The sequence below is a fragment of the Delphinus delphis genome, chromosome 8 (genome assembly GCF_949987515.2).
Source record: "Delphinus delphis chromosome 8, mDelDel1.2, whole genome shotgun sequence".
Lineage (NCBI taxonomy): Eukaryota > Metazoa > Chordata > Mammalia > Artiodactyla > Delphinidae > Delphinus > Delphinus delphis.
The window spans coordinates 32,278,451-32,301,835 of NC_082690.1; the positions used below are offsets into that span (position 1 = coordinate 32,278,451).

At 36.4% G+C, this 23,385-nt stretch overlaps 1 protein-coding gene across 2 annotated transcripts in view; it reads left to right on the forward strand.

The window, feature by feature from the left end:
* Positions 1-23,385, forward strand: part of FOLH1 (folate hydrolase 1) — a 65,479-nt gene that overhangs the window by 40,073 nt on the left and 2,021 nt on the right. The window contains exons 8-18 of one of the 2 annotated variants that reach the window (XM_060017207.1): positions 981-1,079; positions 1,361-1,446; positions 3,064-3,183; positions 5,542-5,624; positions 7,283-7,346; positions 9,931-9,998; positions 12,300-12,391; positions 14,636-14,726; positions 17,584-17,848; positions 18,122-18,203; positions 22,095-22,187. In XM_060017207.1, the coding sequence (XP_059873190.1) occupies positions 981-1,079; positions 1,361-1,446; positions 3,064-3,183; positions 5,542-5,624; positions 7,283-7,346; positions 9,931-9,998; positions 12,300-12,391; positions 14,636-14,726; positions 17,584-17,848; positions 18,122-18,203; positions 22,095-22,187 (1,143 nt within the window). The remainder of the gene's footprint in view (positions 1-980; positions 1,080-1,360; positions 1,447-3,063; positions 3,184-5,541; positions 5,625-7,282; positions 7,347-9,930; positions 9,999-12,299; positions 12,392-14,635; positions 14,727-17,583; positions 17,849-18,121; positions 18,204-22,094; positions 22,188-23,385) is intronic. The other variant, XM_060017208.1, reaches the window with a different exon arrangement.

Below are 23,385 nucleotides of genomic sequence, written 5' to 3' on the forward strand. Positions count from 1 at the left end.
TGAGCTGTTCCCATTACCTCAAATTAGTAGGCAGGGAATAAGTACCTGTGTGCAGGCACAGAAAAAAGGAGGAAACTACAGAAAATGTTTCACTGTAAATCATAGGGTGCATGCAGGTGTGTGGATCAGAGATTGAGGCATAAAAGACAGATTGATGTTTTTCACTCTCTTAAGTTTGTCTGGAGCCATCTTCTTCTATCTGCTTCTAGGTAGCAAAAGTACATTTGGTTTCCATGCCCAAATCAAGAATAAGTCAATCCATGCTCTTAAACAGTAAAGGAAGATATGCTGATATGAAACAGGAAGAACCTCACCATTCCACAGATATTATCATATTATTTTTCTCAATCACCTGGTGAGAGATAACCACGGCTAGTGGCATATATGCGCTGGTCCACCTGAATCTTTCCACCCTTTTGAATTAAAAAAATAAATAGTGTATAAAGCTTTGAGGGGCTGTTGGTTGAAGTGACATCCCTTCCTTTGCCCTTCCTCCCTTCCTAATAGATGAGTGCAAAAGTACTTTGTAAAGGATAACCATACATGTACTTGGGAATGTATGTATCAGTGGGAGAAATAACATAATGGGAAATTCCAGAGTTTGACACCTGCTGTTTCTTCAGGGCATGCTCTTGAGAGCACTTTTCACATGATTTACTGTTGGAAACTGGTAACACAGAGTCCAAATTCTTACCAAGTGTTTGAATCTCGATTGTACCACTAATCAGCTGCTTGACTTTGGGCATGTTACCTAATCTCTCTAAGCCTCACCCTCCTTATCTTTGAAGTGGGGATTAATAGCAGAACCACCTCATAAGAGGTGTATTGAGTAAATGGCATATCCCTATGCAAAGCACTTTGTACTACCATGACTCATAGAAGCTATTATGAGCAGGCACTCAAGAAAACAAGTTCAAGGACATTTTAACTTATAACTTCAAAGGTTTCCTTCAGCTAATAATATTTTTTGTGTTCAACAGAAAAATGGGTGCATCAGCACCACCAGATCACAGCTGGAAAGGAAGCCTCCACGTGCCCTACAATGTTGGACCTGGATTTACTGGAAACTTCTCTACCAAGTTAAGAGACTATTTTTATAATAACTCTCTTTAGGAGGAGGAAAGCTTTTTCAAAAAAACAATTACAGAGGATGACTGAAAAGTAAAATCTACTACCAGCAGGAGACATAACAACAGGTTGAAAAGGGGAATACACATATATCCTCACAATTGGACGATTGGTCAATGCAATTATTGCCTGTGTGCCTTTAGAAATATTCAAAACAATGTCAGATTTAAAAATTGTGGGTGGCAAGCTGTTAACCAGCGTTTTTAGTCTGTGTCCTTTATTTTTGCATTAGAAAAGTCAAGATGCACATCCATTCCAACAATAAAGTGAAAAGAATTTACAATGTGATTGGAACTCTCAGAGGGGCAGTGGAGCCAGGTAAATTGATCATTTGCTCAGCAAATATCGATCGGGCAATTCTTCGGTGCCAGGTACTGCTCTGAGCTCTGGGAATGTAAGGTGAACAAAGCAAAGCAACTCTTTGTCCTAATGGAACTCACATAAACACAAAATAGATCAATAGGAGGTAATTTTACATTGTGATGCATGTTGTGAAGAAAGTAAATGTTGGGACTAGATTGGTCAGATGACCGAGGTTGTTGATAAACTATGCATGCTTCAATTAAAGGACCGAGAGAGGAAGATCAAGGAGAGATGGTTTACAGGTGTTTAATCTGAGCTTTCTGGATTTCCTTACCGCATATTTTACCTGGAGAAATATCTTCATTACAACGATAAGTAACATTCTTAGAAAATTAAGATAACCGGAAGTTAATGAGTCCTTTACATGGTTTTTTTTTTTTACACTGAAATGGGTGGAATATATATACACGTGATTTCCATATGATTTCAGATAACCTGCTCGATGATACATTTGAAAATAATCTTACTTTATTATGTTTGTTTCCTTAGGAACTATATGGTTATATTTCCTACCCAAACAGACAGAATTAAACTGAATATCTCTTGTGCAAGCAGCCAGGACTTTCTTTCAGGGATAAAGAATATTGATGTGCTTCCAATGAGCACTAAACAATGTACCACTGGCTATTTATTGAATCTCACTGAGTACATATTTTGTGCTAGCTCTGTGCTAGGCTTTGGGGATGGAGGGATTTTTTAAAAAGACACAGACCAGAGACATGAAGATCCCTACTGTTAAGTGTGGTAAATGCTTTTTTTAAAAAATCCTTTTACTTTGTTTTGCATGCAGGCTTTTCTCTAGTTGAGGCGAGCGTGGGCTACTCTGTTGTGGTGTGCGGGCTTCTCGTTGCAGTGGCTTCTCTTGTTGTAGAGCACAGGCTCTAGGCACTCGGGCTCAGCAGTTGTGGCTCACGGGCTCTAGAGCACAGGCTCAGTAGTTGTGGCACTCGAGCTTAGTTGCCCTGTGGCATGTGGGGTCTTCCCGGAACAGGGCTTGAACCTGTGTCCCCTGCATTGGCAGGCAGATTCTTAACCACTGTGCCACCAGGGAAGCCCCATGGTAAATGCTTTATCAATATGAAAAGACTGCCCAGAAAGCTGGATAGGGGTGCAATTCCCTCTCCCTGCAGAAAATAGAAACAGATCATAGAGAGGTAGAATCTTTGAGCTGTACGTTAAAAACTAAGTAGAAGGATTAGGAAGTGGAGAAATCATTATTTGGCCACTGTGTTCTCTTACTCTGAAAATACTGGAAACATAGTGTAAATAGGTAAGAGAGAAGTAACAGAGAATTATATAAAGAAATGGATAAGGATACTTTTATACTCACTTATCATTACTTACATACTTATAATTACTGTAATTAATTGAAGTATACATTTGCTTATCACATTCATATTTTCTTCATACATCAAATTCAGAGCAAAGTGATACATTTACAAAAGTCTTCAGGAACCTTTGCTATCTTAACTTGAGTCCTGAGTGCTTTGTGTTTAGATGCTATTGAGTCATTTGCAATTTCCTCTATTCTTGACCTGTAATGGCAAGTAATTTTGCAATGATGCTTTCTAGACAGATATGTCATTCTTGGAGGTCACCGTGACTCTTGGGTATTTGGTGGCATTGACCCTCAGAGTGGAGCAGCTGTTGTTCAGGAAATTGTCAGGAGTTTTGGAAAGCTGAAAAAAGAAGGTAATGTAAGCAAAATGTAAAAAGACCATTTTTTCTGAATCTCAGTTTGGTCCTCAGTAAAGTGAGTATAAAAATACCACTTCATAGGTTTGTGTGAAACACGACAGAGAGGTTGCATGCAAATTATATCATCTTAGTAGCATAGAGTACTTAGTAGTGCTTAATAGTAGATAGTAGCTTTCAATAACTAGCAGCTATATTACTTATGTTGGTTAATGATATTGTTTATTCATTTTTATATGTTCATTTTTAATAATTCACTTATTTATATAATAAAGTTCATATTACCTATATTTATATATTAAATTATAATCTGAAATAAAGGAATTATACTATTAGTGGTTTCTCTGGCAACAAAGAAGATGGAGATGGGTTTCTTTACTGGAGAGTAGACACCAGATTTAGGTCATAAGCCAAAGCGTCCTGGTCTGAGAAATGTGAGCTTCTTGGGATCTTCCAGCCTCAGGCCTCAGGTCAAGTACACCAACTGACTGAGGGCATGAAAGCTAATTCAGAAAAATGCTGGTCTTCCTGCTTAATAGGATGCTGTCAAAAGTTTGATATCTGTATTCTCACACCCCCAGCTTTGGTTTCTCTCACAGATTTGAAGATTATACTACTAGCACAGTTACTTCAGTCATTTTAGAATCTTCATATGAAACCCAAAATAAAATTGAGTTCAAATGGTTAGTTTTTAAAGTAAACATTACATACTGAGAACAGAAGCTCTACTTTGTTCACTGACCCTGCAAACAAGGTGTCTATGGGCTGTAAATGTGATCCATATTTTTTTTTTTTTTTTTTTTAGTATGCGGGCCTCTCACTGCTGTGGCCTCTCCCATTGCGGAGCACAGGCTCCGGACGCGCAGGCTCAGCGGCCATGGCTCACAGGCCCAGCCGCTCTGCGGCATGTGGGATCTTCCCGGACCAGGGCACGAACCCGCATATTTTTTTTTTTTTAGCAACAATGAATGTGGTAAAAATATGTTACATTTGCCTGGTACTTACTCTCTCAGAGAAAAAGTGTTATCACGTGTTATCTATTTTGAACTCATAGGAGGAGGGATATGTTTAGCTATTTCTCTTTTCATTTTACAAATAAGTTAACTGAGGTTTCCAGAATGAAGTAATTCACCCAACGTTTTGTAGCTGGTGTGTGGCAGAATCAGAGAACTAGGGTTAAAATTCAGATTTCTGTCTCCCAGACCACAAAACAGTGATGTCACTCTTTGAAATCAAATGTAAAGGTGCTCTATTCTTTTTTCCACACAGCTATCTTATTTTTTAAGAAAATAGAACTACGGAGACCTGAATTTACATAGCTTGTGAATTAGGTTGTGTTTCATAGTATCACAAAAAGTTTCATGATTTTGCCAGAAGATTTCTGTGGTAAATACAAAACATCACTATGACAATTACAAAGTATGCCAAAAGACTGCAATGATGGGGAATAATAATTAACAGGAGATTTGAATAATGCTATTAATATACTTAACAAAAATGAAGCACTGGACTCAACAGCTAGAGGGATATATATCCTTAAGCACAAATGAAATATGTACTCAAACAATAACTTACATGCCTGGAGCACTTGTTCAGTGCTATATTTACAAATATTATTCCATTTAATCCTCCTAACAATCAAGGAGTGTTATCTTAACTCTGCTCTTCCTGGTATACAGGTGAAGAAACAAGAGGCCTAACAAGTTTGAATAACATTCCCTTGGTCATACTGCTAGTAAGTGAAAGAACCAAGGCTTGAAATAAGATCTTTCTTTAACTTCAAGATCAGTATTTATAACTCCAAGCCATATGACCGTCCTAATGAATGGTGTACTTCTCAGCGGCAGCAGACACTAGTGTTGAGAATGGAGCTTCTGTTGACTAATTCTGGCAGAGAATGGAGTGAAATCACACAACCAGCTGACATTGAACAATTGTTTGTGTGATGCCAACACAGCATGGAAGAGTTGTAAAGGATTTTCTCTCAGTTGTATTGTCTCAGAGCACAGACCACATCCAGCACTTTCTTCTTTCACTCTGGGCAGCTGCAGACCACAGATGGCTTCCTAGCATAGGCAATCATTATAAACCTATTAGAATATTTTATGATCTCACAGGATTTTTACCATGTCTGCATTTCCCCCTTTTTCAATACAGATGTGCTCTTTTGTATTGACAGATTAGCTTTAAAATCTTTCAAAAGGAAATTAAGTAAAGATTGTCACCATAATTCACCCTTCCTAAACAACCAATGAATTTTTGCTGTTGTTACTCTGCTGGGCATGCTGGGCATGGTGATGTCTTGGCAATATTATGCATTTTCCCAGCTTTTATAAGTATGCACATATATTTCAGGATGGAGGCCTAGAAGAACAATTTTGTTTGCAAGCTGGGATGCAGAAGAATTTGGTCTTCTTGGTTCCACTGAGTGGGCAGAGGTTAGTTGATAATTCGATATAACATACATTTTCATAATAATAAAGCAGTTAGTATTTAATTCACAAGAATGTAAGAATAACTGGTCAATCCAGCCAGAAAATATTCAAACTTTTTTCCAGAAAGTCTGAAGCAACATATTCTTGTTCAAAAATCAACGATAAAATTTTTTTCGTCACTTGAGAACTAAGTGTTGTTTGAACTTTTTTTTTTTTTTTGAGGTACGCGGGCCTCTCACTGTTGTGGCCTCTCCCGTTGCGGAGCACAGGCTCCGGATGCGCAGGCTCACGGGCCCAGCCGCTCCACGGCATGTGGGATCTTCCCGGACCGGGGCACGAACCCGTGTCCCCTGCAACGGCAGGCGGACTCTCAACCACTGTGCCACCAGGGAAGCCCTGTTTGAACTTTTAAAACCACTTAATGTCAATTGTGGAAATAATTTGATCTTCGTTGTCTGGGAGTGTGATAGTAGCTAAATAAATTCACTAGAAACTGGACATCATAATAAGGTATAATGTTTTAACTTTTTCAAATTAACTCCTAAAGCTAATTACATTTAAATATTCCTTGAGCTTGTACTGTCTTCCTCATATCGTAATGACCTACTCTAAATCATGCTAAAAGTGAAGTGGAATGCCCCACCACAGAATATTTACTAGGCTCCTTGGAAAGTAATTTTACCTGCCTGCATTGTCGGCTTTGTGTAATAGAAGTGTTACTTGTAAACATATGCAAAATAAACATTCCATTAACTTCTAGTCATGCTATAAATATTTACTTGGTTCCTATTATCTAAGAATTATGAGAAGCCCTGTAAACTTCCATTTTCTCTGGGGTAGAAAAAAAAGTAGCGCTCCTGTAGACAAAGATTCATGCTGGCATCAAGGAGAGCCTAAATATTTTGAGGGTGTGATTTGCCTCTTTCATCTTATTTTCATCACCTAGAGCTGTATGTTTTTTCACTTTATTTCTTACAGTCAGGACACTTAGAAAATTGCTTGTTTTGGAGATTCATAATCCACTTATATCAACAAAATCCTGCTATACTTTGTCAGTGTTTTAAAGCTGAGAAAAATGTTTTAAAGTTTTGACGAGTAGGTGGTGTCATAACACAGGAGAACTTAATTTGACGGATTAAACCACAGTGTGGTTAAGAAATCAACTCCCGGGCTTCCCTGGTGGCACAGTAGTTAAGAAGCCATCTGCCAATGGAAGGGACACGGGTTCAATCCCTGGTCCAGGAAGATCCCACATGCCATGGAGCAACGAATCCCATACACCACAACTACTACGCCCATGTGCCACAGTTACTGAAGCCTGCCCACCGCAACGAAGAACAGCCCGCCACAACTAGAGAAAGCCCTCGCATAGTAACTACCCACTAAAACCAAAGAAATCAACTCCTTTTCCACTCACTGTATTATGAATGTGGATAGTCTCATCTCAAATTTTAGTCTTAAAAACGTTTTGCTTGTTATTTCTTACCAGTGACCTTTATTGAAATTCTTTCAAACATATGCTTGAAAATCTTACATGTCAAATTTGGGGTGAACTTGGGCCAACTTAATTCAGAAACCTCCATACAGTAAATGTAGATGTGTGTTTTTTTAGAAAGGGGTTATTCCTATTTGTTTGTTTATTTATTTATTTAATATTATAGGAGAATTCCAGACTTCTTCAAGTGCGTGGTGTGGCCTATATTAATGCTGATTCTTCTATAGAAGGTGAATATTATTGGTTTCAAAGGAAAATATATGATCTTGGTAGTAACAGCAGTTTAGTTCGTAAGTTATGCACTAACTAGGAATGCAAATCCATTAACAAATGGTGAGGGAATTTGCTGCTGGTTTGTCATGCTCATGGCAGCTGTGAGCTCTAGGGTGCTGATTTGGGCTCTCGAAACAACACTCTATAATTTGTTTGTTTCATCTGGCAGATTACCTTATCTATGGTAGGAATTCAGTGAATATCTCTTAAATGAATAAGTCAGTTATGGAACTAAAGATTTCTATGATTTTAGAATGGGGTAGCAAAAAGGTATGATTTAACTACTGTCATCATAATATCATGCACACAAATTTTGAAAACAAATGCTGATTTCCCAGATTTCATCTTTCACCAAGAATTTTTTCTTCTTAAATATTTTTTCCTTCAATTCAGCAAATATTTACTAAGCACCGCTCTATGCAGTGTACTTTCCAGGATTTCAAAGGAATTAGGGGTTAGTAAAGAAGAGTCTAGTACTCAAGAGTTTAAGACTCAGTATGGATGATAAAATAAATCAGTCTAGGATTCTAATATATGCCGGTACTCTCAGAAGGATATTATCAGACTGATCTTGGAGTTCAGAAGACATAATGATAGCAACGTCAGGAAAGGCTTGAGAAATGAGATAGGCATCGAAGACAGGCCTTTTAGAATGGATTTGCTTTGATAAACAGAGATTCAAACTAAGGGACAATCTCAAGTCGATTTTCAAGAAACTGAAACAGTCCATTTTCACTCACTATACTGTAGCCCCGCACGAATCTTTCTGTCCCTTGACCACATGCAACTTCTCAGCCGTTGCAACTGCTGTTCTCTGTACTGAGATTGCTGTTCGACACACCATCTGTTTAATTCTTATTCTTACAGTCTCCCCAGGAGTGTTATTTTTTTCTGGGAAGCCATCTTTGTAGCACTCATCACTGCTGTTATTAAGTAATTATTTGTTTTACAAACCCTCTCCCTTTCTAGACTATATTTTTCTGCCAGGAACAGGCAGGATCCTACTTCTTCATTCCTGGATTCTTAGTGTCTTAGTAAATAAATGGTGTTTGCAACAAATGAATGAAGGGTGGACTTATAGAATATTTTCTTTAGTTTATTAGTAAATCTGCCATGTGTCAGAAATAGTTGGAGCATTGCATATAGCTGGAGGCACATTGGCATTTACATTTTCTTTTTTTGTCCACGTATCTGAGCTGCACTGTCCCCTAAGTTAGTTCGTGCGTTTCAGTTATCTTTTCTTCCTTCCTCTAACTTTCCTTAGTTAGCGGCTCAGGGCTTGGCCTTATTCCCGGCACTGCTACTTTCTATTATAGTTATGTGACCTCAGGTTGTTACTTTCTCACCTCTCAACAGAGTTACTAAGAGCACATATCTCAAAGGCTCTTGTAAGGGCAAAAGAAGTTAATATTTGCAAAACTCCCAGACTTGTGCCTTGCACAGGGTGAATGTTCAAAAATGTTAGCTTGGATTATTATTATCTTTATTTATTTATTTACTGGCCGTGCCACACGGCTTGTGGGATCTTAGTTCCCCGACCAGGGACTGAACCCTGGGCCCCCCACAGTGAGAACACAGAGTCCTAACCACTGGACCACCAGGGAATTCCTTATTATCCTTATTTAAACACACATGAAGATGAAACACCTTTGCCACACAGAATAAGTACATCAAACATATATTCTTCAAAAGTAGAATAATGTTCTCTCTATTGCTAGTTTTTTTTTTTTAAGACTTGATTTTAATGCATTTTTTTAATCTTTGATTTTTCTGTTTACGTCATTCCCTGGTTTAAAATGCTGCATTGTCTCCCCAGCATTTTCAGGATCAGGAGCAAATAACACACTCATTACTCTGTGATTGGAATACAGCTTGTCTCACTTTGTTTTATATTTAAAATTGTATTAACTGTTCATTTTTCAAATAATAAAATAAGTCATCTATTAGCTTTCTAATGTTAAAATGCAAAATTTACAAAGAAAATTTCTACTGAAACCATTCTCAAATAACCCTCTCTTCAAAGGAACCACTGTCCTCAGTTTGAGGTGTTTCCATCATGTTGACATTCATATGTAGAATTTAGCCCACACAAAGTACCAACCAATGTTTAAATATAAACATTTATTTAACCCAATATTCCTGTGAGGTGAGTAATTTTATTATCTCTCTTGTATAGAATATTTGCTTGGGTGGAGTAGGTGAAGATGTGGAGAGGTGACCTGAGGTTGTTTCATGTGTGGCACCAAGCGTCATGGTGAGGATGAATTTTATTGAGTGATGAATTGGAGAGTTTTGATCAGACTTGGGTTTTATTTATTTATTTATTTTTGGCCACTTGTGTTGCGGGATCTTAGTTCCCTGACCAGGGATCAAACCCATACCCTCTGCGTGGAAGCGCATAGTCCTAACCACTAGACCACCAGGGAATTCCCCAGACTTAGGTTATAAAGGGATCATTCTGGCTAAGGAGTTAGGAATGGTCTTTGAGTGGAAGAGTAAAATAAAGAAATGAAATAGAAAACAAACTATCTTGTCTTTCAGGAAACTACACTCTGAGAGTTGATTGTACCCCACTTATGTACAGCTTGGTATACAACCTAACAAAGGAGGTAAAAATAATTACATGGAATTTTAAGTTCTACAAATGATGTTTTCTTGAGGTGGCATTATTATGTTAAACATCTGTGTTGTTTTATCACTTTTGCCCATTTCTCCCACACCAATCTGAGGCAGTCTATGGAGAGCATTGCGTCTACCATCTCCATTTGAAACCGAGAAAACTGAGCCCAAAAAGCATTAGCCACTAGAGTCACACAACTTGTTCAAGTAGCTGAACCAGGACTTGGTCCTGCGGTTTAACTCCTTAATTTTAAAACTGGTTTTTACTCTTTAATATAATGATACCAATTAACTTAGGACTCTGGAAGAGTTGACATTTCTAACCGATTGAGAAAGAGAATGTGTGAAAAACCAGGTGTTGACTCCTGGGACACAGACTGGGTAAGACCATGTACCCAATTCCTGATTTCCTGTTGTGGGCTTCAGTCCACTGAGTTAAAGTTATTGTAATTCTGACAGCAGCACAACATACTAAATCTGACAGAGAGGTGGTGCCTGAATTTCTATAGGACCAATAGGCAACTCTTCATTTTAATTCTCCTGCCCCATAAAGCCACCGTTCCTAAAGGTAGGCATAAGGAATGTTTTGCATGGCAGATTTTTGCTGTTACTGCTAATTACCTGATTTGAACTGGAAAGGATAAAAAAACTTGCTTATTTAACAGAATTACCAATTGAAATGTAATTACCATGAAAGACAATTATTTCCCTCAGATAGGGATTTTAAATAGATCCTAAACATATTGTTAAGGTTTGGTTTCCCAAGCATGGAATTTAATTTATTAACATCTCCAGTAGGAATAGAAAAGTTTAATTTGGCACTAATCTATTCATATTGTTACTTAAGATCTCTGTCAGGTGCCTGCAGTTTTACAATTCCCATGAAGTGTATACAAAATTAAATATCTGAAACATTGTGTCTCAGAGAATTCCCACCATTTATGTGATTTGAGGTCAATGCTAAGGAAGCTTCACAGTTATATTTGTTTACCAGGTGGATTGGTGGCACCCTGTGACAAATGCAAAAACACTACTTTCTAGGTCAAGTTTGAAATTATATGACGCTTGACAGTTTTGGATTTTTAAAATTCTGTTTTTGTTTGGGGAAGGTGATTCGCGGTATTTCAAATTTTAGTGATAAACTGTGACTTTAGTAATATATTTCTAAATACATAATTTCAAATTCATATTACTTAAAATAAATGGAGTGGTACTGTCCCTTGTATCAAAGTTTTGTGTAAATTTGTAAGCTTGAATAAAATTATCTTGCTGCTTTATGTATTGATATTTTACGACTTAAGATGCTGACATAACTTCTCTCTCCCCAAGTTTATATAAATTTATCTGTGTTCCCATCAACCTTTGCACATACGTCTATTATAGCACCTAGCACATGAATTCCACATTTTTATTTATAGTTCCCACTAGTAGATGGTGTGTAATTTGTATTATTAAACTTTGTATGGCTGACATCTACAAAAAATCTTCCACAGAATAGGTAGTCTATAAAATCTTTTGAGTTGAAACTGTTAAAAAATAGAGCATAGGACTTTTATTAAATAAAAAATAAAAACTTTTTATACCATATATTATTCAGTTACAGTTTAGTGAGTATTAGTTACAGTTTAGTGTGCTAAACGTTTTGGCATAACATTTAATGCTCTGAGTTTAGCATTCAATAGTAGGGCATATTGTACTCCCTTAGAATTCTCATCTGTAAAATCTGAAAATGTATTGAAAGCCCTGTGCTTAACACAATTACGATAAATACTCAACTAATTAAATAAGATATTAGTGCATTTGTTTTGTTATGTATTATTTAATGACTTTGACAAACTTGTTGGCACAAAGCAATATTTAAAAAAAAAACAAAAAACAAACCTTCCCTTAACCAGCTTGCTTCTTTTCATTTTTTTTTATAAAAGGAGGATGAATGTGTTTTTGAGAGTAACCTCCCTTAATTTGGAAAAATAGACCAAAAAAAAAAAAAATCTTACAGTGTGACCATTCGTCTGAATACAATGGCTTGGTAATAATTTGGTATAGCTTTCTTTTCCATACACTCCCTGTATTTTTTTTTTATAATAGGTGCATTATATATAATAACATGAGCATTTTCCTATATTGTGAGAAACTCATTGTTGTAATTCTTAATGACTGCTAATGTATGAATTGCATTCCTTATTTTCCTGAATATAATTTGGCTACTCATTCCCTGGTTAATAGATTTATAAGTATTCTCTCTCTCTCTCTTTTTTTTTTTTTTTTTTTTTTCCTTTTAACTTGTGTAGCTCCAAAGTCCTGATGAAGGTTTTGAAGGTAAATCCCTTTTTGACAGCTGGAATGAAAAAAGCCCTTCACCCGAATTCAGTGGCTTGCCCAGGTGAACAAAGAAAACTCTTTACTAAATTCAGTATGGAATTGTGTTGAAAATAAAAGGGTAGTTTCTTTCAACAAATAATAAAAATTTAATTTAAAATTCTCTTATATCTGTTAAAGAAAAAGTGATACTTAGGTTTACAAATAAAATTGTTACCCAAAAACTGGGTCTGCCTCCTGGTGGGTGTCAGCCAAATGGCACAACCAACCCAAAGAGCACTAGATGGAAGGATGTATTACTTGCAGCAAGTAAGGAGAGTACTGGGGATCTTTTCCAAAGCAGTGTCTCCCTGGACAGCAAAATGGGGGAAGTTTCAAGTTAAGGGTACATACATATTCATGAGGGGGGTTGAGCAGAGGAGAATTCAGTATAGAATTGGGGCAAAGTTTGACAGAGTCCAAACTTCAGTTGATTGAGTTCAGAAAGGGTCAACATCATCATTCCTTAGGTTTCAGCTGATCTGGGGGTTGAGTGCTCAAGGGGATCCAAATTCTGCAAAACAGCTCAAGAATGTTCTTCAGGCTAATCTTTACCATTGTAACAGAACTGGGAGTCTTTACAACTGATTTATTATCTTTGCTATTGTTACTTCTCTTGCCTGATAAGTCATTTGTTCCTAAATTCTCTTGCTGCCTTAAGATCATTAATGACTGAGACCAGTTCAAGGATAAGAATTGTGGTCAGGCCTTTACCGCAAAATGGCTTAGGCCAAAAATGAGTTGTCTTATGTCAAGAAAGCCATGCATAGTTCTCTTTCTCCAGGGACCCCCTACCCTATCTGCTTACAAAATATTGCTGTGTGTTTTGAAATTAAATCTGTAGGCCATCAAAATATGGTTCGCTTTTGAGTAGGTAATATATACACATGGCACCTAAGTCTGTCCTCTCATCACTGTATAAAGATTCTTTTTTCTGAACATTATACAGTTAACAAGTGTTTTGTTAACTGCATAATGTTATAAGAAGAATATAGGCATCGTTTCAGGTTTAGCTGTGTCTTCACAAGCACGGGAAGAGGAATAAATATCTCAGTAGTTTGAGATTAAAGGTAACAATATAAATAATTTAAACTTTTAAGGATGGGAATTAAATCTGAGTTATCTGATTCTTTTAACTTTATCATGTACAACAAATATAGGTAATAAAAAAAGTTAGTGAAGGAAAATATTTTCCAACTTCAATAATCTTTTTCTAAAAAAGCAACATACAATTGTGATATTGTGATTCATAATAAGAAGTGCATATTTGGTCCTCCTGATCTCTTACAGAGCTCCTAAACCCCTGGAATTTTCTAAGTGATGAGAGGGACAAAGGTGTCTTTTGTTATGTTAATGAGGTGATATGACCCCACTTAAGGTGGGGGCTGGTTGCCAGGAGAACCAACCAAATGACTTGAGGGTTGAAACTTTCAGTCTGACCCTCAACCTCCCAGGAAGGGAGCTGGCCTGGAGGTTGACTCAGTCACCAATGTCCAATGACTTAATTGATCATGACTATGGAATGAGGCTTTCATAAGACCCCAAAAGGGTTGGGTTTGGGGAGCCTCTTGGTTGGTGAACACGTGGAGGTGCTGGAAGAGTCCGGTGAGCCCGGAGAGGGCGTGGAAGTGCTGACCCCTTTCCCATACCTCGTCCTATGCATCTCTTCCATCTGGCTGCTCTTGAGTTATAACCTTTCATAATAAATTGATGATCTAGTAAGTATATGTTTCTCTGGGTTCTACGAGCAGCTCTAGCAAACCCAAGGAGGGGCTCATGGGAACCTCCCATCTACAGCCAGTTGGTCAGAAGCACTGGTGGTGGTTGTGTGTTGGGGGGGAACAGTCTCTTGGGACTGAGCCCTTAATGTGTGGGACCTGACCCTATCTCTGGGTGGACAATGTCAGAATTGAGTTGAATTGTAGAATACCCCGCTGATGGCCTGGAGAATCGCTTGTTGTTGGTGTGGGGAACTGCCCCCCCCACCGACAACACACACACAAACAGGTTGGAATTGGATCCAGAAACCCAAAAGAACAATGGTCACCTCTCCCTAAAACAATCTTATGGAAGTAGATATTTTGTGATCAGAATTGACATTCCCCCCCACTTTTTTTTTTTTTTTTTTTGCTGCTTATATCTAAAACATATCCAACGCAATATATCTAAAAATTATATTTATAGTATTGAGTGGAGATTAGTTTAATTAATATTGATCTGTACTCAGTGAAGAAGTTGCTCAAATAATCCTGTATTTTATCCCTAAAAGGATTAGCAAATTAGGATCTGGTAATGATTTTGAAGTGTTCTTCCAAAGACTTGGAATTGCTTCAGGCAGAGCACGGTACACTAAAGATTGGGTAAGTCTATCAGTGAGTTCTTCATGGTTAGTTATGAATATATTTTAGCTAAACAAATAATTCTGATCAAAAAAAGCGACTTAAGCACCGTGCTTGTTCCATCTCTGATTATGTTCATCAAATTGAAATTCTTTCAGTATTTTAATTGGTTTCTTCTGATATCAATCTGCATGTTTGTAAATAATATGCTTCTGCTGCTATTTCTTTCTTTTTCAGTTTTAGGTATTTATCCATTTACTTCTTACTGGGAAAGCTAGACATTCAGTTCTCTTATATCACTTCTTCTACCAACCCCCAAATACTTTCCCTCATCGCATTTTTTCAATATATAGTTGTGCTACCCTTGTTGATTAGAAGACATTTTTTTCCTCCGTGTATCCCTACTTAACTCACCTCAAACTCTTAGTATATTCAAACACATCAGGTGAACTGGCAGACTCCATTTTTCCCGTTGGGGCTCTTCTGCTCCTCTGGGTTCTCTGGTTATTCTTTCTGCCTGTGGCACAGCTCTTGGCTGTGAAATTTTCCCTCACTAAGAAATCTGAGAGAATCTTCATTTCACTCGTAGTTTGGATTTTCTGTTTCCCAGATTTTTATTCCTTTTTCTTATTTACTCTCCACGTTTTTGGGAGCACATCCTTCAGGCACTTCTTGAAAAGGGTGAATGACAGCTAAACACCTTGCATGTCTGTTATACTACACAAAATTCTTCAATAATTTGACTGGGCACAAAGTTTTGCTTGAAAATTCTGTACCCTTAGAATTTTGAACTCATTGCTTCATTGCCTGTTGAGAGATGTTGTTTGTTCCTTGATCTCTTTCTTTTCTATCTAATTTATTTATTTACTTGGTTGTACCAGGTCTTAGTTGCAGCATGCACGTGGTATCTAGTTCCCTGACCAGGGATCAAACCCCGGGCCCCCTGCATTGGGAGTGCAGAGTCTTACACACTGTGCCACCAGGGAAGTCCCTTGTTCCTTGATCTCTTGACTCTGTTTGTTTGTTTTTTTAAATAAATTTATTTATTTATTATTTTTGGCTGCATTGGGTCTCTGTTGCTGTGCGCGGGCTTTCTCTAGTTGCGGTGAGCAGGGGCTACTCTTCATTGTGGTGCGCCGGCTTCTCATTGCCGTGGCTTCTCTTGTTGCAGAGCATGGGCTCTAGGCACGCAGGCTTCAGTAGTTGTGGCTCGGGAGCTCTAGAGCACTGGCTCAGTAGTTGTGGCACACGGGCTTAGTTGATCCGTGGCATGTGGCATCTTCCCAGACCAGGGATTGAACTCGTGTCCCCTGCATTGGCAGACAGATTCTTAACCACTGCGCCACCAGGGAAGTCCCACCTCTGGTTTTTTTTAAAAGGAAGATTTTAGTATCTTCTCTTTATGACTGTGTTGCCCTTGGTGTACATGTGTATTATGCCATTTTTTAATACGCTGAGCTGGGAACAAAGTGGACTCTTTGTTCTGGAAACCTATGTATTGTAGGTGTAGGAAATGTTTTTTTCTTTGATTATTCCCTCTTTCCTCTTTCTCAAACCATTATTAATTTGTTTAGCATCTGTAGCATTATTTTCCAATGTCTTTATCTGTTCTTTTGTGTTCTTATCTGTGTCTTTTTCTACATTCTGGGATATTTTTCTCAACTCTGCCATTCATTCATTCTTTTTTATTGTTTCCCTCCATTCCCGTAGTACCTCCTTACCGTGGGTTGATTTTATTTTAGTTTGTGTGCTTGGTCTGTATCTTTCAAGTTAAAGACTTTCTTCAAATGTCTGGTCCTCTTTGGCAATGTATCTTATTTGGGAGTGAGACCATAAAAAGCTGATTGAAGCCCTGTATGTGGTGCTTTTTGTAGGGGGGGCCTCACAAGAGAGGGATTGAGAATGCGTGTTCTTGTTGCTTCATTGGGAGCCAACTAACGCAGAGAATCTATAGGTCTTTTGTCTTGGGCTAGTTATTCTCCCCAGACAGAAAATCTTTATAATCTCTTACCATTGGGGCTGGTGATGAGGGTAGATGTTAATATTATCTACATTTTACTTATGAGAAAACTACAGCAAAGAAAGGTTAATAACTTTTGGGTTAATAACCTCCCAGAGTTATTTGGTTATAAGCCATGAAGCCTGAATTCAAACTCTGGCAGGCTAATTCCAGAGTCCCACTCTCAATGCACCACTATATAAAATGTTTTGTTATATCAGTTAAAAAAAAAAAAAGAATAAGCATCTAAACAATGGGCAAAAGGCATAAATCAGCAACTCAGAATTTGAAAAGTTGTTCTCTCTTGCCTTTTGTGTATGTTCTTGTTTTTTTTATACCCGTCTGAGCATTACTTCTTTACTTAGTGAGATTTTGGATCTACTGCTGAAATCCTCACTGTTCACTCTTTACTTTTCAGCACACTGCTTGTCAGAAAGTTATTCATGGAATTTCAGTCATTAAACGATTTGCAGCATTGCCCTATATAATATTGTATCATGCTTATTTCCTTGCTTCTAATGATTCTCTGTCTTCTTAAATTGTTTTCACCCAAATGCAACATTATCTTGTCTTTATTTCAGAAATATTTCTATTACATCTCTTGTTTTCTTAAAGGCAAGAATGTTAGGTTTTTTCCAAGGTACTTTTCATAGTATTGTTTATGTTATATACACATACTTTTTAACTGGTGAAAACCTGGGGTGGGTTTTAATATTATATTAACCCTTTAGTAAGTGGCTTATTGAGGTACTTAAATACTTTCCTTTATTCATTGCTGACAGAAACAGTCTTACTAATATTAACAGTATCTATGATACTATGCATTTTATATAAGTTATCTCATGAGAGATATATTTTGTTTTTCGGGTTTTTTTATAGGCAACAAACAAATTCAGCAGCTATCCACTGTATCACAGTGTCTATGAAACATATGAATTAGTGGAAAAGTTTTATGATCCAGCTTTTAAGTATCACCTTGCTGTGGCTCAGGTTCGAGGAGGAATCGTCTTCGAACTAGCCAATTCCATGGTGCTCCCTTTTGACTGTCGAGATTATGCTGTCGTTTTAAGAAAGTATGCTGATAAAATCTACAATATTTCAATGAAACACCCACAAGAAATGAAAACATACAATGTGTCATTTGGTATGATACCCTTCCTTTTTCAAAATTCACAGTCTGTATGTTTCTATTAATCTCTAAAATGTAATGATCTACCTTAGGCCCATTTATTACTTATTGCTATTCCATATGGTCAAATATTTTATGCATATAAATGTATCTTCCATTTCATTGATGCCTGTCTTGCAATAAACAAAGTATAAATACCTTGTTAAATACAAAAGAGAACAACCTTCTATATTGTTTCCTTTGCTTAAACTATAGAACAATGCCATTAGGTCCTCATTTCTATTTCAGAATCACTATTTTCTGCAGTGAAGAATTTTACAGAAATTGCTTCTAACTTCAGTGAGAGACTCCAAGACTTGGACAAAAACAAGTACGTTGTATATATATAGATATAAGTTTTGCATGTAATAGCTATAATGAAAAAGAAATACTAGCTGACATCTTTGTTGTTGAAGTATCTTTGGAAAGTTTTTTTCTGCTTTCTTTCTCTTCATTCTAACAGGCTATACAGGGCTGCAATATCTCTCAAAGAGATATTTTTGACATTCTGAGTGGCATATGTGCTGTTGAGAAATGCTGGTAACTTCTTTACTACCAACTGAGTGGTAGTTACAAAATTTCCACCTTAACATTGAAGGTCCTCCACTGTGTGTCCCCATCTTTTTCCAGTTTTATCTCCTGTTCTTTCAACATCTGTAAATCATATTTCAACCAAGCTCTCCTATTCCCAAAACACACCTTCTTCCTCCCTTTTCTTAATGTCATTACCCACACAAAGAGCTCCTAATCTCCACTTCCACCTAGAAAAATTCTCTATATCCAGACTAGCAAATAAGGTAAAGCCATTAGTTTTTTTTCAGATGTTAAGCATTTGGGATTAATTCTTGTAAAATCACAAAAGTAAAACATAATATGAACAAAATTTTAAGACTGGAGAAAAAGAGAATGTTAGGGACAATTCTTTAAAGGTAGAATTTTGAGAGTGAATATCTACTATATATTAAAAATATTGTGACGATACAAATATCAAATCCTTAGAGCCTGATGCAGGAATACATAGAAAGGCAAAGAGCAGACAGAACAAAAAATAGACCAGTGATATATAAGGATGTATTTGTAATGAAGGATACATTAAAGTCAAATGAGAAAGAAAGGTATTCAACAATAATATTGTATAAGCTCTTTCAGGAATTGATAAAAAAGTGAATTCAAAATCTCACTTTGGGGCTTCCCTGGTGGTGCAGTGGTTGAGAGTCCACCTGCCGATGCAGGGGACATGGGTTCGTGCCCCGGTCCGGGAAGATCCCACATGCCGCGGAGCGGCTGGGCCCGTGAGCCATGGCCGCTGAGCCTGCGCGTCCGGAGCTTGTGCTCCGCAACGGGAGAGGCCACAACAGTGAGAGGCCCAAGTACAGCAAAAAAAAAAAAAAAAAAAAAAAAATCTCACTTCACATTCTATGCAAAAATAAACAACAGGGATAGAAGAAATTTTTAGTAAAAATTGAAATATCTTGGAAGTGAGATTCCAAGTTTAGATATAACAATGCAATCAGATTTGAGAATATTAAAATGGTTAATAATATGGAAACCGATACTGCAGATCAAAGATAAAAGACTGGAAAAACTCTTTTCCAGAAAATATGGACAGGGGGGTAATATAGATATAATAAAAATACTTTTTTTTGAAAATTGATAAGAAAATCAAAAGAACAAAGTTGGAAATATTGGCACTAGACATCATCAAGAGAAATCATTCAAAAAGAAGATACCACCTGTGCAGAAACAGATAAAAAAAATTCAAATTTACTAATAATTCAAAAATACAAATGAAAATAATGTAGTAGTCAATTTACTAATAATTCAAAAATACAAATGAAAATAATGTCATACTATTTTCATACCAAATGAGTAGCAATTTAAAACTTGTTTGTACACATTGCTACAGTCAGTACACTGAAGCAGATGCTCTCTTGTTTTTCTGATAGCATTGTGAATTGCTTTAAACTATTAAAAATCATAAATACATGTTGTTAAAGTTTCTAGGGCCATGACAGGGTTCTTACACTTTGCCATAGTATTTCTATTTCTTGAATTTTTTTCTTCAGGAAAGAGTCTCAAATTTGAGGGAATAAAATGGCTTCTCAGAGAAAGTTACAAATTATAATACCAGAGAATTCAAAACAGCCTTCATACCTATGAGGACAGAAATTACTAAACAATCAGATGTCCACCCATTTAAACATTTTGTAAAGATTAACACTGATGGTTATAAAGGAAGTATAATAAGATATTTGTAATAAAATGTTAAGCAAACAAAAAGGTCATAAGATTGTACATATATAATATTTTATCGAATATAGAGAAAATCTTACAGAAAACCAATTAGTATGATAATCGTGTTATCCTTGGGTGAATAGGAAGATTTTTTTTTTCTTATACTTTACAATTCTTTCCAAATTTTTTATGTGAGTAAAAAATCAACAATTATAAATAAATTTTAGAGAAATGCCAAGCACCATATAGTCTATTAAGCTGATTTTCTATCATTAAGTAAATGACGTTTCTTCCTTGTGGAGAACTGCTGTTGGCATGGTATGGTAATCCAGGACACTGAGCTTTCACTTCCTTGAGTATTTCTGTATTTGTCTTACCATCTCTAAATGATAGTTAAGGTACATATCCTGAAACACCTGGAGCCATGCCTTGTACATAATATGAGTAAATGCTGGCTAAAGTAAATTAAAGTAGATGTTGAATTTCTCAACCAAAACTTTGAAATGTGAGGAAGAGACACTTCTTGAATCCTGCTTTTCTTAAATCAATCCCTTAACCCATCAAAGGATACAGAGTGTTGACTCCCTGGTACTTTTATGCTCACATAGTATTCAACCTCAAGACCTACCTCCTCCAACCCTAGGGAGGCCAGCCTGCTTCTGGTGGAAATAGATCCTGTTTACGTACATCTGATGCTGTGAGCATTTACCTCCCAGGGGTATTTCAGATTGAACCCTGCTCTGTACAAGGAACATCCAAATGGGGTGTGTGCGTAACCACATGAATTTTTGTGTTTGTAGCAATGCTTTATGAATTTGGTTCGGAAACCTGTAGCGTCTTATTGAAATTATGGTTCGTTCAGTTGCCGCCTTTGTTAGTTTATGAGAACTGCTCACAGGTAAAGTGTATGCCCAGTTTACCTTTATACTATCGCAAAACCTGAGTTCTTGATGCTAAATAAATGAATGTTGAAAATAGCTCAAATCCAATCTGTGGGGCCTTTAATTAGTCTGTCTTCCTGTTGTCAACACAGTGCAGTTGAAGGAATAGTACTGAGCTACTACTCACTCTAAAACTTTCTAGTTGTGAACCTGGGCAAGTCATTTATCTACTGAATCTGAGTATCTCATCTGTGGGACGGGGCTATTATCCTGCATAACTTGGAGGACTGCTCTGAAGATTAAAAAGAACAAATTTTATGAACATTCAGAATAGTAATGGGCACATTGTTTTATTATTAAATCTAAAAAATAACAAAACTAAGATAAATTTTTATATAAAGTAACTTATGATTCCTTATGGTAATGGTTATTTCTCATTATGACAGACTTAATAGGTTGAATTTAATAACGTTGTTGCCCTACTCCAGGCTTGCTGGTAAATTTTCAGTTGTATTGAGTCATTTTTATTATAGTAACGCTGTCCCACACACTTTGGAATGTGAGCTCTGTGAAAGCCAGAAGTGTCTGATGCATAACAGGCATTCAAATGTTGTTGAAAGGGTGAAATAAGCACCACCCCTTTTGTTCATGATAGGTTTATCTTTAAAAATAATAATAAAAATATTATTAGCTGTCATTTGGTAAATATGTATAATTCCCCAGGTACCCTACTAAACATTAATAGACTATTCCATTTCAATATTGAAATGACTTCTATGAACAGATTTTTATGAGATTTAAGGTGAAAAAAGTCTTGCCTGTATTTGAATACCTAGGTTTATCAATTAATTATTTCAATATAAATAAAAATTACTATATATTTTTTCCATGGGCACATTGAACTTTTTCGGTCCTTTTATAAGCCTCAGCAGAGTAGTATTTTGTAGGATTTAAAAAAATGTAACTATGCATGCTACTGTTCTTAATTTGCATGTTATAGGAAGTTAAAATATATTAGCTGTGTTTAGTTTTGTTTTGAATTTTTAGTTTGCTGAGTAGTGCACATATTTTCATGAAGCTACAACTGTATTCCTTTCCTTTTCCAGCCAAATATTATTAAGAATTATGAATGATCAACTGATGTTTTTGGAACGAGCATTTATTGATCCTTTAGGATTACCAGACAGGCCTTTCTATAGGTAAGGGTAAAAATATGACTCTTTATTTTAATATAATTTTTTTCTTATTGTTTGCCCTGTGGGAAAAATATAGTTGATTTCTTGCAAGCATATAAAAAATTCCAAAATATATGTAGTAAATGATAAATATATTATTTATTTATATAATGTAATATGATTACTACAGATCTTTATTTTATTATCTTTTTTGTTTCTATGTATAAAAGAGTATATGTTCATTGCAGGAAATTTAGAAAACCCAGGAAGTCAGAAGTAGAAAATAAAAATCTCCCCAACTCTACTTGTCAGATATAAAATCATGTTTGTCCTTTGGTATACATAATTTTAGCCCCTCTCTTATTTTATTTTGAATATATGTATATTTATGCATATACATAAGGCATAATAAATATATATTTATTTACTCTATCTCTTAATGTTGACATTTAGTTTTTTTCTAATTTTTGACAATTATAATTATTTCTGATAAACACCAACTGTCCCCAGGTTGATCTTACTAAGTATTCAGAAAGAATTAGATCATTGACCAGCCAGAAACGACCTCATCTTTCTGTTTAGGGATTATCTATGAAAGAATTGGAATTGGGCATAAGGGCATCATCCAGACAGGGTGAATGGATCCCCCTTAGTGGCATAATCATGTTCCTTTCCTTCTTTACCTCTTTACTATGGAACTTGTCCTTCTCTTCCAGGGCTGTTACATGCACTGGCTAAGCTCCTTCAGTAAAAACATCACCTTCTTCCTAGGTCATGTTGAATGTTATAAAACTGTTTTGAATGATTCTTCATGCTTGACACTAGGTATTATAACATGACTTCTTTTTTAAATAGGAGGAAAACACAATGATAGGTTGTCTGGTCACAAATGAAACCCTATAATCACAGTTGTGCTACATTTCAGAGGATAGAGTGGTATTTTGAAGTCATCACTTCTTGCAGTGTGCCTTGAGAGTGATCACTTCATCGCCCAGACCTCAATTTCCTCCTCTTTGAAATGATAATCTCAACTCTGTAGAGTTTATTTTCAAGGATTAGAAAAATGATAGGTAAATAATTGAATGCCAAGCGTGATCCATAGTAGGTGACAAGCTGTTGTTGCTATCATTGTCATCATTTTTGTTGCTCTGAGCCACTTTAAGTCATCTGTCTAAAGTCAAAATATAATTAATTGCCACATATTTCATAGACTAGTCTTTGG